The 17,554-nt window shown below is 41.3% G+C and overlaps 1 protein-coding gene across 4 annotated transcripts in view; it reads right to left on the bottom strand.

Annotated features, from left to right (window-relative positions):
- The window catches only part of Rnf32 (ring finger protein 32), a 43,295-nt gene extending 26,005 nt beyond the window's left edge, over window positions 1–17,290 (bottom strand). Inside the window, exons 1-7 of one of the 4 annotated variants that reach the window (XM_052720105.1) lie at window positions 17,179–17,290; window positions 15,037–15,124; window positions 14,203–14,467; window positions 10,387–10,529; window positions 7,673–7,705; window positions 7,051–7,175; window positions 6,543–6,651 (exon numbers count right to left, since the gene is read on the bottom strand). In XM_052720105.1, the coding sequence (XP_052576065.1) occupies window positions 6,543–6,651; window positions 7,051–7,175; window positions 7,673–7,705; window positions 10,387–10,529; window positions 14,203–14,467; window positions 15,037–15,051 (690 nt within the window). In that variant the 5' untranslated portion in view covers window positions 15,052–15,124; window positions 17,179–17,290. The other 3 variants (XM_052720104.1, XM_052720106.1, XM_052720107.1) reach the window with 3 other exon arrangements.
- Between the last annotated feature and the right edge of the window lie 264 nt (window positions 17,291–17,554).

Raw genomic sequence — 17,554 nt, 5'->3', positions numbered from 1 at the left:
TATATTAAATATACTTGGTACTTTTCCTTTTCTCTTAAACATTTTAATTTTTTATTAGTTTGTAACACATTAGCATATCAACTAATGGGATTCAATATGACATTGTATATATATATAAAATACTCTGCTTGTTTGTCCCCCAAACCCTCTATTCCCCCTCCCTGAAACTTACTTTCCTTCCAAGTGGTCCCTATTATGCTTTCATATCATATACATATTTATAAATCTAGATCTTGTGTATCAGAGAAAACATATTTGTTTGTAATAGGGGTTATCTCGTAACATGAGATAATTTCATTTTTTGCGAGAATAAAATTACATTGTGTATGACAACCATATTTCCTATCTTCTTTCTTCATCCACCTGATGGTGGACAAGCAGGCTAGTTCCTTGTCTGTTGTGAACAGTGGTGCAGTATACACAGTTATGCAGTTTTGTCTGTTTTCTGATTTAGGATACTTAGGTATGTGCCCAAGAGTGGCACAGCTATAGTGCATGATAGTTCAATTTTTAGATTTTTTTTTTTTTTTTTGGTTTTTCGAGACAGGGTTTCTCTGTGTGGTTTTGGTGCTGTCCTGGATCTCGATTTGTAGCCCAGACTGGCCTCGAACTCACAGAGATCCGCCTGGCTCTGCCTCCCGAGTGCTGGGATTAAAGGCGTGCGCCACCACCGCCCGGCAATTTTTAGATTTTTTTTGAGAAATATCCATACTGATTTTCATAGTGGGTATACCAATAAATATTCCCAGCAGCAGCAGTAAGAGTTCCTCTTTCCCCATATCCTTACTAGTGTGTTGCGGTTGTCTTAATACTAGCTATTGTAAACAGGATGAGATGGACTATCACTATAGATTTGATTTGCATTTTCCTAATTTTGGCTAACAGTGGCTGATTTTTCATGTTTATTAGCCTTTTGAATTTATTTTGGGAACTGTTTGTGTAGTTTATTTTTACTTTTTTGTTATATAGCCTAGACACTCTCAGATGAATAGTTGGCAAGTACTTTTTCTCCCATTCTGTAGGCCGTCTCTTCACTCAATTATTTTTTAGCTGTGTAGAAACTTTAAATTTCATGCAACACCATTTATTAATTCTCAGTATTATTTCCAGAGCTGTTGGAGTCCTCCCTATGTATGTACCCTGAAGTGGTACCCTTATTTTTCTTTTAGTAGTTTCAGATATTACATTAAGATACACATTCCATTTGGAATAGAATTTCCCACAGGATGAGAGGGACCTAGCGTCATTCTTCTTGTGAAATCCAGTTTCCTAGCACAATGATTGAGATTTGTTTTCAATGTACTTTTGACATCTTTGTTAATAATTAGGTGGCTGTAGATTGTGGGTTTCTTTCTGGCTCCTCTATTCTACCCCATTGGTCCACTTGTCTATTTTTGTGTCAGCACCATGTTGATTTTGTTATTATGACTGTAGTATACTTTGAGATCAGGTATTATACCTCTAGCATTGTTCTTTCTGCTCAGGATCATTTGGCTATTTAGTGCTTCTATATTAATTTTAGGCTTTTTTCCAATCCTTTGAAGAATGTTATCAGAAATTTGATGGAGATTACATAGAATCTGTAAATTGCTTTTGCTCAAATGGCTAATTTTCACAATATTTTGTAACTCCATGTGTATGGGAAGTCTTTCCATATTATAATGTCTCTATCAATTTCTTCAGTGTTTTAAATTTTCACTATTTTTCAACTCTTTGGTTAGGTTTATTCCTGGGTGTTTTATTTTTCTGAGGCTATTGTGAATGGGACTGTTTTCAGAGTGGGAGTAATAATCTCCCATACTATTATATCTGGACCTATGTGGCCCTTAATATCTAGGAGTGTATGATTTACAAAGCAGGGTATACCAATGTCCAGTGCTTATATACTACATTCACTGCACATTCTTGGTGGACTTTTTACTTTATAAAATTGTAATCACCTTATTTATTGCTTCAAATTTCTGACTGAAGTCTTCTTTTTTCTCTTGTGAATGTGTTTAGCGTATATATGTGGGTATGTGCATGCATGCTGGTGCAAGTGTATGCCAGAGGGTGATGTCTGGTATCTTTCTCAATTGTTCTTCACCTTAATTTTTTGTAACAGAGTCTCTCATTTAACTAGGCTGGCTGGCCACTGGGCTCCCAAGATTCTCCTGTACCCACTTGGGATTACAGGTGTATGCTACTTTTGTCTGGGTGCTGAGCATCAGGTCTTCATGCTTGTGCAGCATTTTATCAACTAACCCATCTCTCCAACCCTTCAAACCTGCCTTCTCAGTTGTCAGCATAGCTTGTTCCCGGCTTCTACTTCCTTAGTATATGGACTCCCATCTTCCACTTTTAACGTTTTTTTTTTCCCCTATGAACAACAAATAGTTTGTTCTTGATTGCTAATGAAGAGCCTCAGACTACAGTGGACACAACTGCAAAAGTGCTCCCTTCTCAGAGAAGCGGTGTTGATGCTGGAATAAAATCATAAAAGCCAGAGGGCCCTTGTGGGCCTGCTATGGTTCCCAGCTCTTCCCTGCAGGATGGAAGGTGGTGCTGAGCACAGAGACCTGTCTTCATTTAATGGCTGGTCCTAGTTTTCCTTGTCACTCTTATGAGAAACTGAAAATGTGTTTTCTTACATGGAAGGAATTATTTGGAGACTTTAAAAAGCTCTAAGAAAAATGATAGAGAGGCTCATTTGTAGCCAGTAAAGATACAACAAATGTTTTCAGTGTCTGAAAAGCATTTTGAGTCATGAACAGCCATCAGGGCTGGGTCTCAGACACTACCGGGGCTCCCTTTGCTTCAGAATACAGCCTCACGAACTTCCACAACATCACTGGACTCTGAAAACAACCACCAGCATTGGGTCTTTCACATGTTCTCAGACAACATGAGTGAATCTGCTGTGTCACAACCTCATAAATATTAGTGTAGTGAGGACCATCAATCGATTGTCATGACTGCTTTATGTGACAGCAAAGTATAGCCTAGACTTTCCAAAGTCATTATATGTAAACATGAACAAACTATCCACATACAGATGGTAAATAGTTATCAAGTCATAGTTTTGCAAAAGCAAACAATGACTTTGACTTATAAGCCATATATTATTACACATTAGAAATTATAAAGGGCTTCTGGCTAAAGGGTTTTGCTTGTAGTCACAGCTTACACTTCAACTTACAAATTGAGGACCAGCCTCGGCAACATAGTAAGACTATCTCTTCAGCTTACAAATTGAGGACCAGCCTCGGCAACATAGTAAGACTATTTCAAGAAAAAAAACAAAAACAAAAAATAATCACTAAGAATACTCAGAGAATAACACTGACCATCAAACAAACCATGGACTATAATGCACAGGAGAGCACAGAAAGAGAAGAACAACTGCAGAAGACATCAGTTTGAATGGAAGCCGAAACTGAGCTCTAAAGAGAGATGTCTGAAATATGATAAACTGGCCCAAAGTGCCTATCTGCGTTTGATTCAGGGTCAGAGATAGAGATGCGGTCTAGAAGGGAGGCTGGTGTGCTGCCTTCTATGTCGGAAAGAGGAACAACTCATCCTGGGAAGTGAGGACAGACACACTCTTTCATTCAGTTAACGATCAGGACTTTACACAATTGATTTCTTCTGCACATGGCAGGGTTTGAGAAAGAATCTGGCAGTGTGGGAAAACAGGAAGCTTTTCACCCAACAGTAGGCAGGAATGAGGGATTCTTTTTAGAAATTCATCCCTAACCCAGATATTCTGGGTTCCCTATTCAGCTAGGAGAGATCAAGGTTTTTGAGATCTTTTGTTTTTTCTTGGTCAAATTCAACTTGGTAGGCAGTCCCTGTGCCTTTTGCCTTTGGGTCTCCTGCTGCCTCTGACAGCCAAAGGCACGAGCTTTTTCTAGGCCAGGCCAACCAGTACCCAGGTATCTTCTAGCCACCACCCACTGCTCCATTCTGACTTGACAGTGCAGTGTGCAAAGCCATTAGCTTAGCATCCATATCACATTTAAGGCCACTCTGCTCTTCAAGGAAACTCAGTGTTTTTCTTAGTTAAATATGAGGAACAGTAACAACCACAACATGTCAAATGTTCTGATTTACATATTCTCATAATAGTGTTGCTTGGAACAAATACTTTAGTGCCTGAAGGGGCTCTAGGCAGTCAGAGCATGGCAAACATGGCTCTGGCAGGCCTTGACCCTTCCCCCACTCCCTCTGACTTGCTAAAAACCATTAGATTACATTCCACAGATAGCTACCAAGGTCTCTTCCATTATTTGGCCACTTCTTTCTCCTGAGGCTGACTACCAAGGTCCAGCTATCAAAGTATTGAAGTCCAACAATCAAAAGAAGCCCCTCTACTTCACCTAATAAATATGCCCAATTAAAATTAAACATCTCATCCTAACACGGGGTGGGGAGGGTGCTTCCCCCTTTACATTCATAAACTACCATTTGCCTATGGGCCATGTCTGTCTCCTCTATTCAGAGGCACTCCTTTGTCCTTCCAGGACAAATACCCCTTCTTACCTCTTCCTTGTTCCCTTCCCTTCTCCCTCCTCCTCTGTCCCATCTTTGTCTCTTAGTCCCCGCCCTCTGTCCCTCTGGGGCAAATAAATCTCCTTTGTGCTGAGAACTTGGTCTTGGGGTGTCTTGTGCTGATACCAATCCCTTTAGTGCCTAGGAAAGATACTAGAAAAAAATTATATTGCGTTATAATCAATGTAGTTCTAACACAGCTGAAATGGGCTGGTCACCTAGGTAAGGGCAAAGCCACACACAAAGTCACAGACACTCCCATTTCTTCCTCTGAGGTAAATGAGTCTCTTATGAGACCAGGAAATATGTGGTTGTGATCACTCACTCAGTCTTGTGCCTAAAGCAGCAATAACTAGGAAAATAGTTAGAAAATAAGGAACTGTGTTTTTTATTAAAGGTTGTCTGTTATAGTCACCATCCTAAATAGAAGAACAAAAAGCTAAACTAAACATGTCAATGATACTTCTATAGGGAATGATAACAGCAGTGTGACTATGAGAAGATGATCCTTTTCTTTCTCTTTTTTTCCCCTGAACTAACATCTTGGCTCTCTCTTTTTTTTTTTTTTTTTTGATGTACATTGATGCTTTGCCTGCAGGTATGTCTGTATGAGGGCACTGGATCCCTTATAACAGAAGTTACAGACAGTTGTGAGCTGCCATGTGGGTGCTGGGAATTGAACACAGGTCCTCTGGAAGAGCATCAGTGCTCTCAACTGCTGAGCCATCTCTCCAACCAATCCTTTTCTTTTTTGAGATGGGGCCTTGCTGTGGTAACTAGGCTGGCCTCAAATTCCAGATTCAAGCAGTCTTTCTATCTCAGTTTCCCAGGTGTTGACTATAGGCATGGATCATTATGTCTGGCTGAGGAGTTTATCTCAGTGATCTGAGTCTGGCATGTTGTGATACTAGTGTTACCATAAACAAACACAGAATATTAGCAAACCTAAAACAAGGTACATGAAAATTAACATGAAAATTCATAAATTTCCTTGGAAAGATACTAATGTTTTCAACAAATATAAAATTTCAGTGCCTACTATGTGTTTCTTTATAATTGATTCTTAGGTCAGCAGTGACACTCACATCCCAGGTAAGGGAAAGAGCCCCAAAGCACCTACTAATGGTGGCTAGACCTGCTATGCTGGAGCAGACATGAGAAAGGTTCTCTACTTAGGGCTGGTTATTTCTAATACCTGCCAGTCCTTTCTGTTCAAATGGAGACATGGAAAACTGTTAAAAAGCACCTCTCATGTGGTGGTTTGAAAGAAAATGGCCCCCAAAGGGAGTGGCACTATTAGGAGGTGTGGCTTTGTTGGAGTAGGTATAGCTTTGTTAGAGGAAGTATATCACTGTGGGGGTGGGCTTTGAGGTCTTATAATGCTCAAGCCATGCCCAGTGTCTCAGACTACTTCCTGTTGCCTGCACAAGATGTAGAACTCTCAGTTACCTCTCCAGCACCATGTCTGTCTGCATGCTGCCATGTCCCACCATGATGATAATAGACTGAACCTCTGAACTGTAAGCCACCCCAATTAAGTATTTTCCTTCATAAGAGTTGCTGTGGTCATGGTGTCTCTTTACAGTAATAGAAGCCCTAACTAAGACACCCCACATAACATAAAACATGGAAAGTAAGCATAAGCAAGCACGGACCGGAGTTGTCTATTTCTGTATTGTGGTGATCCCTACAAGGTTCAGCCAGCTACCAGGAGATGTTAGTGAGGTCTCTATTTTCACTCATGTTGTAGGCATAACTGGGGCCTCTTAGAGTTGAAAAACTCAAGTTTGTCTTATTTTATCACAAGATGGTACCATCAAACAGCATAAAATCGTCAAACCAAAGCTGATCTGAATGTCATTTTTTCATGCAATGAGGTTGGAGGCCACTAAGTTGAGCAGAAAGCTCTAAAAGTGAAGTCAGCAGCAGTTGCACTGCCTGTTGGCTTACTAGTCCCTAATATTCACCCACATAGACCATGTGTGTGTGGATAGGTAGTGATACACACCCACCTTTTCCTCAAAGAACTTTCTCCTTAACTTGGCATCTGTAGGAGGGATTGTTTTCCTTAGGTTTCTGTACCATTTTCTAACGATGTACCCTCTCCAGTAGGCTTGGATTCTAAAACAGAGATGTAGAAATGATGACCGCCTAATAGCCTTATTTTTAAATTAAAAATTATTTTATTATGCATATGAATGTTTTGTTTGCATGAATATCTATACCACTTGTGTGCCTGGTACCCATGGAGGTCAGAGAGGACATACAATTCCTGGAACTAGAGTTACAGACAGTTGTGAGCCACACCATGTGGGTACTGGGATTGAACCTGGGTCTTCTAGAGCAGTTAGTTCTCTTGACCACTGAGCCATCTCTTTAGCCCCTTAATGGCCTTATTTTTAACAAGTATTTCAGTACTCTTCCCAGCTTGGGCTGCTCTGGTGACCTCCTGGGTTAGTAATCACAGCTTGAGCTGCAAACATTTGTCTCCCCTCTGCAAGGCACTGAGGACAATCTTACCTGGTGGCACTCTTTACTCTGAACAGGCGGGCCCCATCGTGTATCACTCTGGTTTGATATTGGTTCTTTCTACAGAGGGGACAGGTTTTTTTATTTGTGAACTTTTCAAAAGCCTGAAGGCATGCCTGAAGAAAAGGATTTCACTTAAAACTTTACAAGTAATTACTTATAAACAACATTTTTTTACTTCTAATGTAATTGTAGTATTCTTTCTCTCATAATTGAGACTCAGTCCAATTTAGATTATGAAGTGAAGTAGTTTCATCAGATGTTAACACCTTCCTCATGAAACCTGTTCCAAAAATGATTTCCACAAGAACATGCATGCAGAGACTTCAAAAACCTCTGAAAGTCAAGTGGTGTAAAGGTAAAATGCTATGTGTCAGACTGCCGTGCAAACAGCCAGCAGGAAGTAAGCTATCAGCAGCCTTGATGTGTGGTACTAACAATCTGCTACACAAACATCTGTGCTTCTGTCACACAAAATCCATGATGTTCACAACAGGATGAGCTGCAGTCTACCCTAAAGCCATGATTCCAACGACAAATGATGCTCAGGGATCACAAATGGCTCTTTCAGTGAGTAAGGGAAGGAGGCCAGGCCCAGAGTGGGATTACTTGCCTTGTGGAATACATGTGAGCAGGAAAGCAGCACCTGTCCACAGGAGAGAGCAGAGTCCTAGGTTAGTAATGTATCCTCTGGAAAAGCATCTGAATACTTGAAGGTAACATTCAGACAGCTGAGCAGTTCACACTTATATTTTTAAGTTTAATATAGTTAGTATAAGCATATCATCTAAACAAAGCCAGTGGCCTGATACCATAAAACAACACATCATGCTTGATAGTAAGCCCGTAAAAGGAGTGCCAAGGTAGACACTGCTAGGTAGGTAGGGTGGGGCAGGAAGGAACCCATCCATGTGGTGTGGACTTGGTAGAAGGAGCAGAGACACGACAAGCAAGCATCTTTTATATGGCTTTGTTCAGCTAAATTACACTCTGAAACTTAAAATCACAGCTTACTGTGACAGAATTGTGAGAGTTTTACATTTAAATAGCAAGACATCATGGAGACAAATTACATTTTTCTTTTTAAATGGAGAGCAAGTATGTTTGTAAGAAAACTTCACCCTTCTGACTCAAAATCCCCAGCCAACAGTGATGTTTTGACCTGGAAAAACAAAAAATAAAACTACTTAAACCCAGTAAGGAGAAAGGATTTTAGACCATTAGCCATGGGCAGGTATAATGGGCTGTGGAGAAGGTGTGTGGGCAGATGCATGTCCTACTGTTTTCAGTGACCATCCCCTGTGCTGTTGCTCACTCTGTACTTTTCTCAAGTGGGATTAAGGGAAGAAATCTGAGAATAGAGCTCATAAACTTCTAAAACCTTTTCTTAAAAAATATTTATTTTATTCTAGGAGTAGAGGTGTTTTGCTTGCATGTATGTCTGTGTACCACATCCATAGGGTACCTATAAAGGCCAGAAGATGGCCTTAGATACCCTGAAACTGGAGTTAGAGGTGGTTGTAAGCACCATATGGATGCTAGGAATTGAACCCCAGTACTCTGGATGAGCAGCCGGTGCTCTTAACTTGGGAGCCATGTCTCTATCTCCCTAAAACCTTTTCTGGACCCTGCCAACTGTAAGCTTAAATTTAATTAACTATTGTATTAAAATCATTGTTGGACTCAGTTATTCTTTTTAAATATAATTTTTCAAAGTCTTTTATCAACAGATATCAATCTGCTCTAAATTATGTAATTCTTATATAATTCTAATATATAATATTAGAAAATTATCTTTGAGATATCCATATATTCATTATAGGCAAACAGTTTATGGTGATAGTTACACAAGTGAGGACCAAACTCCATTTACATTTTGTCATAATTTCTGAGTTGGCCTGTTGTGAATTACCTGAGTTCTGTTCTCACTGTTAGATGGTGTCATAAGAATAAGATTACTTGAAAGTATCTTGAACTTATCCTATGGTGGGAAAATTGTTATTATTTATTTATTTTTGTGTGGGTGTTTTTCCTGCATGTATGTCTGATTTGTATGCCTGGTTCCCATAGAAGTCAGAAGAGGGCATAGGATCTCCCAGAACTAGAGTTGTGAGCCACCATGTGGGTTCTGGGAATCGAATCTGGGTCTTCTGGAAGAACAGCCAGTAAGTACTTTTAGCCATTGAGCCATCTGTCTAACCCAGAAAAACTGTTTTTAACTAAGAAGAAATCTAATAAGGGAATAATAAACGCAAGATTAACACAGTAGTATCTTTAATCAAACAAAATGACAAAGTTTTTAGTGAAATGCTTACATAACACACTGAGATGTTTAAGTTTTCATTCTTCATACAACCAGGTTAAACATGTACAGCACAATAAATGAGGTTGCTGAGGCTGGATGATTCCCTGCAGCTTTAATGATCTTGTACTCTGGCACTAAATTACAAACTTCCCTACATATGACAATTCTGTGATTCAAGGGCTGACAAATCTTCCCAGTATCCAAATCCTACATAAGATTCAGTCCTCTCGAGAACTAGAAGGAAAGTGTACTTCAAGCATCTTCACATTACTGAAGAGCAAAAATGTAATGACTGTGAACGTCCTTGCTGGTAGTGAAACAAGCATTTTTTTTAAGTCTGAGAGGTCAGGATAGCCCATGAAGCTTTGGATCCTCAGCTGAGACCCAAGCCTGGCTAAATGCTGGCTTTTCTCAGCTGCTGTCTCAGTGCCTACCATATAGAAGCTAAGGCAACACACTATGCAAAAGCCTTGAGGAAAACTATGTTTCTCCCCAGATTCTGGTTTTTTTTTTTTTTTTTTTTTTTTTTTTTTCCAGAGCCGAGGACCGAACCCAGGGCCTTGCGCTTGCTAGGCAAGTGCTCTACCACTGAGCTAAATCCCCAACCCCTCTTCCCAGATTCTGAAAGCACGAGTGACCTTGGCTCCTTGGAGCTGGCAGGTTAGTCAGGCACAGCGATGGGTCTGTGTGGCAGGCCATGAGCTTTCTATACACCAGGATGACCACCCATCTTATATTGAGAGATGTATGAACAAAGATTTTACTTTATATCAGGATTCTCCCATGAAGTCTTTGAAGATATTCAAAGCATCCTTTCATGCAAATGGCATACTTGGACTTAGTGTCACACCACTAAGTGGACACTGTCAAGTGATAGTGTTCAGCCATACACACACACTTCAGGGGTGGTAGAGAAAATGTTAAATATTTGGAAGTTACAAAGGGCCATGGAATTGGGTGGCTCACTGGCTAGTACTGGGGAAGCAGTGCTGGGCTGATCTAAAGTTCTGTCTGTAATGTACCTGGGGACGGAGCTCAAATTCTTCTTTACATATTGGGCATGGCTGCATGGAGTCCCCTTGCAGGAGTGATCTCTGCTTCACTCTCTCCCATTCATCTGATGACAGTGGCAATGGAGGAGGTGGCAAGAGGCCCAGTTTCTGTGCTACAGGAAAGATAAGACACAATGTAAACTCATGTATTTTAGCATACATAGTCACATATAATTTTTAATAGATAATCTGCATGCAGATATTCTAGAGAAGCATTATAGCAACTTTTTACAACACATAGCAAGGTGCTTTTCTATGGAGGTATGAGGGCAGTGATAACACTTGAGTTCACAATAATGATTTATGTTTTTATTATACAGACTTTGTCATCATTCTGAATGTTGAGTGATTTTTCAAGCAGGCAGGATTGATGTTTAGTTGTATAGAAGTTGAAGAATATTAATTTTTTTGCCATTTTTCTTCTTGTTTTTCACCTAATTTAACTGTCAGCCTGTAGCACTGACTTCTTCCACTTAGCCTTGCTGCCCTCACCAATGTCCTTTACAAAGTGCACATCAATCACATGCTACCTAAGCATACATTCCTTAAGTGAGAGGTTCATAAGTACCCATCACATGAGCTTATATCCCATGGGGAGACTCACTTTGAAAAGTACCTGCAACATTCCTGGGCACAGGGCTGGTAGGACTGTAAATGTAAACCACTATCTGCAAACTTCCAAATAACAGTAAAGGTACATTTTTAAAAAGTCAGCCTAGCACAGAGGGCCATCAGAAAAGCACTCTTGGTCCTAGAAAAATTCATGATAGAAGTATGAACATACTAATCTCACATGAAGTAGATATATTTTCTAGGTACATAGACTTCTATGTCTTCCCAGAAAAAGTCACAGAACAGATGCTCAACTCATGGGACTCAACAATTTGGGATGTAGAGAAAACCAAAAAGACAATGAGGAGATAGAGTGCTAAGAGCTAAGTAGCTATGAGAGCATTTGTGTCAACATGGGAGGCAAACAGCAGTTCACAAGGATGTTCTATCTGCACGAAGTTGCCGGGAAACAGTCTGCAAACAGATGTTTACCTAAGATGCTAGGAAAAGGAACTACAACCAAGTGAAGGAAACAAAACAGGAAATAACAAGGACAACAACAGAAATTCCAAGGAAACAGGAGCCAAAATGAAACCAGAACCAACAGCAGGTATAAATCCAAAATGTCTTTTCCCCCAAAGAGACATTTCTAATGAAATTGATCTAGATAAAATAAAAAGCACAAAGAGAAAATACAGAACAAGAAAGGGGAATAATCATAAAATGCATGCCCAAAGCAGGGAAAATGGCTCAGCCAGTAAAGTGCCATTCACATAAACATGGGTTCTATCACCAGCATCTGTGTAAAAGATGTCTACAGTAGTATGTGCCTACAACCCTAGTGCAGGCAAGGCAGAGACAGGAGATCCTCAGAGCTTGCTGGCCAGCCAGTCTAGGTGAACTGGTGAGTTCTAGGTTAGTGAGAGACTCTGTCTAAAAAAATAAGGTAGACAGTGACTGAGGAAGATAACTGATGCCAACCTTAGGTCTCCACATGTACATGCCTACACCTGTGAAAACATACACAAACAAAAATTCTGTTAAGAGCACCTATTTTCCAAACTCACCTAATAATATAGGTGAAATTAACTCACTTCACTAGATTTACTTCTGGTAAAAATATACCAACACTAAAACCATCAGGAGAAGAAACAGAAAGCAGAGTTGAGCCCAGAGCCATTATCCTGTCCTGAATTAGTACCTACCATCCTGGGCAATGAGCTCAGCCTTTATTCCTAGACTACTGATGGGCCTATGACTGACTATATGACTCCTACTGTCAAGGGCCAGACTCTGAACTGCACAAACCTGTATCTGTAATAACACCTCAAAGTAGCAGAGCTGAGAACAGGCTTTCTTGGAGAACACCAGTGATAAGGCTTTCTCTCAAGGTGCCTGTCACTCTTGGCTGGCTATTCTGTACTTGTAACCAAACGTGGAAACTTTCTGCTCTTTACCCCATCTACTAAACTAACAAAAGGTGGGGTACAAAACAGATGAACTGTCTGAGGAGGGAGTTTCCTTTCTGTGCTGTGCAGGTCTCCTACTACCTCCGGGTTTTGTCACTTACACAACAACAGCCCTAACCAAACCTATTTTCCATGCCTAATCATTTAGAAACCTTTTATTTCTAACTTCCCAGTGTAAAATGATCTCAGACTTACAAAAGACTATAAGAATGGTATAGAGTTCTGTGGCCTTAACGTGCTACTATTGTGATGGAAACCAGGGAAATAATGCTGAGCTAATTATCCACTGAAGTTATGCTCCCTTATCCATGGTTGCACTTTCTGGGGTTTTGGTGATTCATAGCCAACTACTATCTGAAAATATTCAATGGGAAATTCCAGAAATACTTCATAAGTTTTCAGTTTTTTGTCAATCTAAGCAGCACAATGAAATCTCACTGTCCTGTGCTTCATTCCTGTCTTGTGTGTCAGGCTGTATATGTGATGTACCCTTTGTCCCTCTGTAGTTGTCTTGGTGGTCAGACAGACTGTGGCAGTACTACAGCCTTAGGGTTTGCTGAGGCTCCCGAGCAACACAGCAGAGATTCTGGCCACTCAGGTGTGCCCAAGAGAGGAAGTGAAACGGGAAAGTTCTTGATTTCATGGGAAACAATTATATGCTGAGGTTGCCAAGGTAAGATCAAATCTTCTATCTGCCAAACTATAAATATAAAAAAAGATTCATGAGAATTTTACAATTTTTACTCCTGTAATAATTATATAGGGCTATGGTGAGAGCAGAGGCAGGAAGGTTGAGTTTAAGGCAGCTTGAACTACATAGTGAGACTTTCTCTCAAAGGAATAAAAGTTATGGCCTCAATGTATGACAGGGATCCAATTAAGATGGAAAAGGCACTAAATTTGTGGATGGTATTTAAACTGATGTTAAAGTGTTTCACCAGAAAGCACTGAGCCTGTGAAAATTTTGGGAAGGAGTCCCTTGAAATGAGGAACATCAAGGCACCTAGTTCAAGTGAGGGATCACTACACAGATTCAAGGAAAGGTTTGGGCTGAAGAGTATAAGCATCACTGCTGGGGCTATGGAGACACTGATGCCTCACCTGGAGTTGAGGAAGCTGCTTAAGGAGGAAGGACACCACATGAAGTTAGTCTTCAATTCACTGTAACAAAGCTCTTCTAGAAGATGCCAGAGGGAAACTATGTTCACAAAACACAAAGATGCAGACACATGCCTATAAGCCAAGTACTCAGGAGGGTGAAGCAGGGAGATTGAGAGTTGAAGGCCAGCTTGAGCTATCCAAGGAGATTCCCAAAGCCAACAAAAATATGCAAAGGAAGGCAGAAGAGCTTAAAATACAGAAGTACAGACCAACTCTGGCATTATGTGGGGTGCCCACAGGGCACATGATAAAGCCAGGCACAATGTACACAGCCAGGAATTCACTCACAAAAGCAAGTCACCTCCCTGTTGCTGCAACTTAAGAGAATTGCTGACAGCCATCTTGCTTATGGGATACTTCCACAAATACTCTATCTCAGAAGTGAAAAAAAAAAAAAAAACCTTGGCAGACGAAGAGTTGGCATTTAAAGCCTTGTTAACAACACACTTGGCTGTCAATATATGCCGACACAATGAAAATGTTAAGGTTGTATTTGTACCCCCATACACCATTGCTTCAGCCCTGTAAATAGGGTACCATCCAGCTTGAGGAGGCTACCTGGGGTTAATTAGCACTAAGCCAACGAATGACTAGATTAGCTTACCTAAAGTTAACGGTGGTGGTGTGGGGTCTAGAACATACTCCTTTTCGGGATCTTCCACTTTGGGGCCCTCTGTAGTCTTTCTAAGCCCAGTATCTATTATGGCTGTTGCGTCTCTTTTGAGAGGTTTTGACTTGCTTTCATTCTTTTGCACTTTTGTCTTACGAGGATCTGCTACTGAGAGATGTCCAAGTTGAAGATCATGTAAAATGTGGTCCTGTAAGGCAACTGCGGTGACTGCTAAGTTAACTTTTTTAGATGAGTGATCCTAAAAAGTAGAAGGTGGGTTTTTTGTCTTAGTTACTGGAACAGTGTGTAACATATGTAACATCTTTTAGAAGAAAACTGAGGCTTGATGCTCCACTGATGGCATATTACCAAACCAATGGGAAGGAATGCCAGAGCCATTGTACCGAAGTCAGAGTAAACCCCAGGCCCAACATCTATGTTAGAAACAAAGGAAACCTTTTCATTTAATTACTGGAGCCTTAATTATAAACCAATAAATTCAAACCTGTGTATACCTAAATAAACCCCTGCTGTTTTGCTGCAGCTAAATTAGACTCCAGGCAAACACTTTGCTCTTTGGTGAAAATTTAAAGTATTTCCTGCAGGACAAGGTCCTCTAGCCAGGAGAGGCTTGCAGGCAGCACTTAGTGACTTACTATTACCCACACCACACACACCTCCCACTCCTGTTCACAGCTCCTCACAGACACAAGATTTCTAAACTATTTTTATAACCAAAGAAGGCTCAGTTAGACTACATCCCATGAGTGAAACAATGGGTTGGTTTTGAGGAGAAACCATGGGTCGGTTTTGAGGAGGGTGGAATACCTTATTTTTTAACATGCTCAATAAGGAAACACTATGTCGTGGCTTCAACAAAGTCTAGCATCACATTACAATTCCTTCCATTCTTCTGCTGTGAACAGAAAGTGAGAGTATTTGTAAACATTGAGATCTACTAGGGCTATGGAGATGATGACAACAGGAATGCCAGCTACAGGGCAGCATGGAGCTAGCCTTCCAATTCACACAGTCATAACCCAATCCATCCCTGTCCTCTAATAGCTTACCACAGTGCTGGAAAGAACAAAGAACAATCTAGCAGCAAAAAGAAGAGTTTTAGAATGAAGTATCAGACCAAAATCAGACACTCAGTAAGTGAACAACCCTTAAAGACAACATTTAAGCCAAGTCTTGAAGAGAGAAATGAGCATGTTAGATAACATGAGCAAGAGCAAAGATGCTCAGGAAACCAGCATGGTGTGTTTGTTTTTCAGGGAGAAAGGAAACAATCAAGAAATGGGTATAGGAGCATGCTGGCTACCTTCATTTATGGCCAACACAGAAGTGGACAGAATCTGAGTCCCAACCTGCTTTCTGCTTCTTGGGGTAAGCTATCTACATCTCTGGCTCAGATTTTACATCTATAAAAAACACAAAAACACTGACATTGCAGGAATATTATAGAAAAGAAGAAAACATCCTAAGGGCTTACAAAGGACTGTTCTGCATAAGATACCCTGTAAATATTTACTGTTGATCCAATTCCCTCAAAAGCTGGGAGAAGCATTTGGTGTTGCCCCTTTTAGTTTTGGGACCATGGTGTTATACTGTTTCTTTTTGCAATATTTTTTTATCAATACCTTGAGAATTTCATACAACATTTTTATTTAATAAATTTATTTATTTCATGGTGTTATTTTTTATAAAGGCAAGAGTCCATAATATTCTACAAAGGAGAGAAACAGAGCACCTTTTAAAAAGCAACCTAGGGGATAGTATAGGGGACTCACTCTTAGAAGGGTGCTGGCAGGGCAGCTGTCTCCCAAGCGTGCAAAAGAGGCCCTCTGTTCTAAACCCAGCACTACAACATTTAAAAGGGTACAGGAAAGTGAGTTCCATAGGAACTAATGTGCGAGACACCTGATTTAAGACTAAGGAAAGAACCAGCAGCTGCTCAGATCCTTCAGCAGCCCAAATAATTTTCACGGTGCCCTCCTGAAAGTGAGTTCCATAGGAACTAATGTGCGAGACACCTGATTTAAGACTACGGAAAGAACCAGCAGCTGCTCAGATCCTTCAGCAGCCCAAATAATTTTCACGGTGCCCTCCTCCTTGTTCCTTTTCAGTTCTGGCAGGGGGCTCTAAGAAAGAAGTCTGTAGTCAATGTTCCTTGTCATGGCCTAGGCTGGAGCAAGGCATGTAAAATTCTGAAAGGTCACTACCATCATTTTCCAAGTTCAAAATGCTTATAGTTCAGCATAGACCAAGTATGCATCATACCAAAAACTGTTTAATTTCCAACAAGATTCATACTATCGTTAACCACAGGTAGCTATTTAGTCTACAATTTCACTAGTTTTTATTATGCCGTTGTGATTAATACCAAGGTAAGAGTGTTAAAAAAACTGCCTCTTTAAAGTCCCATAGTATCAGCAAATTGTATAATTTTAAAAGATACTCAAAACGTGCCAGATTTAGTCCAATTGTATGAGAAAATATAAATGGAGAAGAGGTGGCCTGTTAGTCTGGCAACAGGAAAGCGGTAAACTTAACCTCGGCCAGGCACTAACACCCACAACAGAAAACTGCCTGTTTGTAAATCTCAGCTTGCACATGTTGTACCAGGTAGGAAAACACAGCACGTTGGTGACATGGCATTTAGTCACCAATTGCTCTAAGTGGACAGAAGCAACTGATACATCAATAAAAATGCATACGAAACACGGCATATTAGTTTTAAATACTCCTGCAGAGCCTAGTGATGTCCCTGGACATGTCCCATGAGGTCCCTCATCAAACCACACGCCACGCTCAGAGCAGGCAGGACCCGCGGGCCGCTCACAGCGATCCAGACCTCCCGCGACACCCATGCCTCCCGCCCCAACACTACCCGGCGTCCTGGCCTCGCTGCTTCCCTCAGCACCCGCGCTCATCTAGGCCTCAGACATCGGGGCCGAACAAACGCACCGTCTCCTAACCGCTTCTCGTTACCATGGCAACCAGCAGCCGCCCCCCGCACTTCGGAGTGCGCATGCTCGCCGGTGCCTGGCACTCACTGCGCACGCTCGCTGGTTTGCCAAGTCCCGCTGACCCGTAGGCTGGGCCTGACAGACACCCTCTTCGCCTCACCCGCTGCGAGCGGCTTGAGGTGCGGGCGCTTGCGTCATGGCCCCGCCCCTCGCGTGTCGTCAGCGTGGTCCGTTACGTCATCGTGAGGCGCGCGCCTTGGGCGTGTATGGTGAGGCGCGCGCCGTCACTCCCACTCTTCCGAGGCTCTCTCGTGTTTGCTTCGCGTCCTTCCCGCCCGGCGCACTGCAGTCAGGCTGCTCGGTGCGTCCGGAGG

The sequence above is a fragment of the Peromyscus californicus genome, unplaced genomic scaffold, assembly GCF_007827085.1.
Source record: "Peromyscus californicus insignis strain IS unplaced genomic scaffold, ASM782708v3 Scaffold_6__1_contigs__length_162567912, whole genome shotgun sequence".
Lineage (NCBI taxonomy): Eukaryota > Metazoa > Chordata > Mammalia > Rodentia > Cricetidae > Peromyscus > Peromyscus californicus.
Note: the sequence above shows the minus strand (reverse complement) of the source record. Positions and strands in the feature narration are given on the sequence as shown.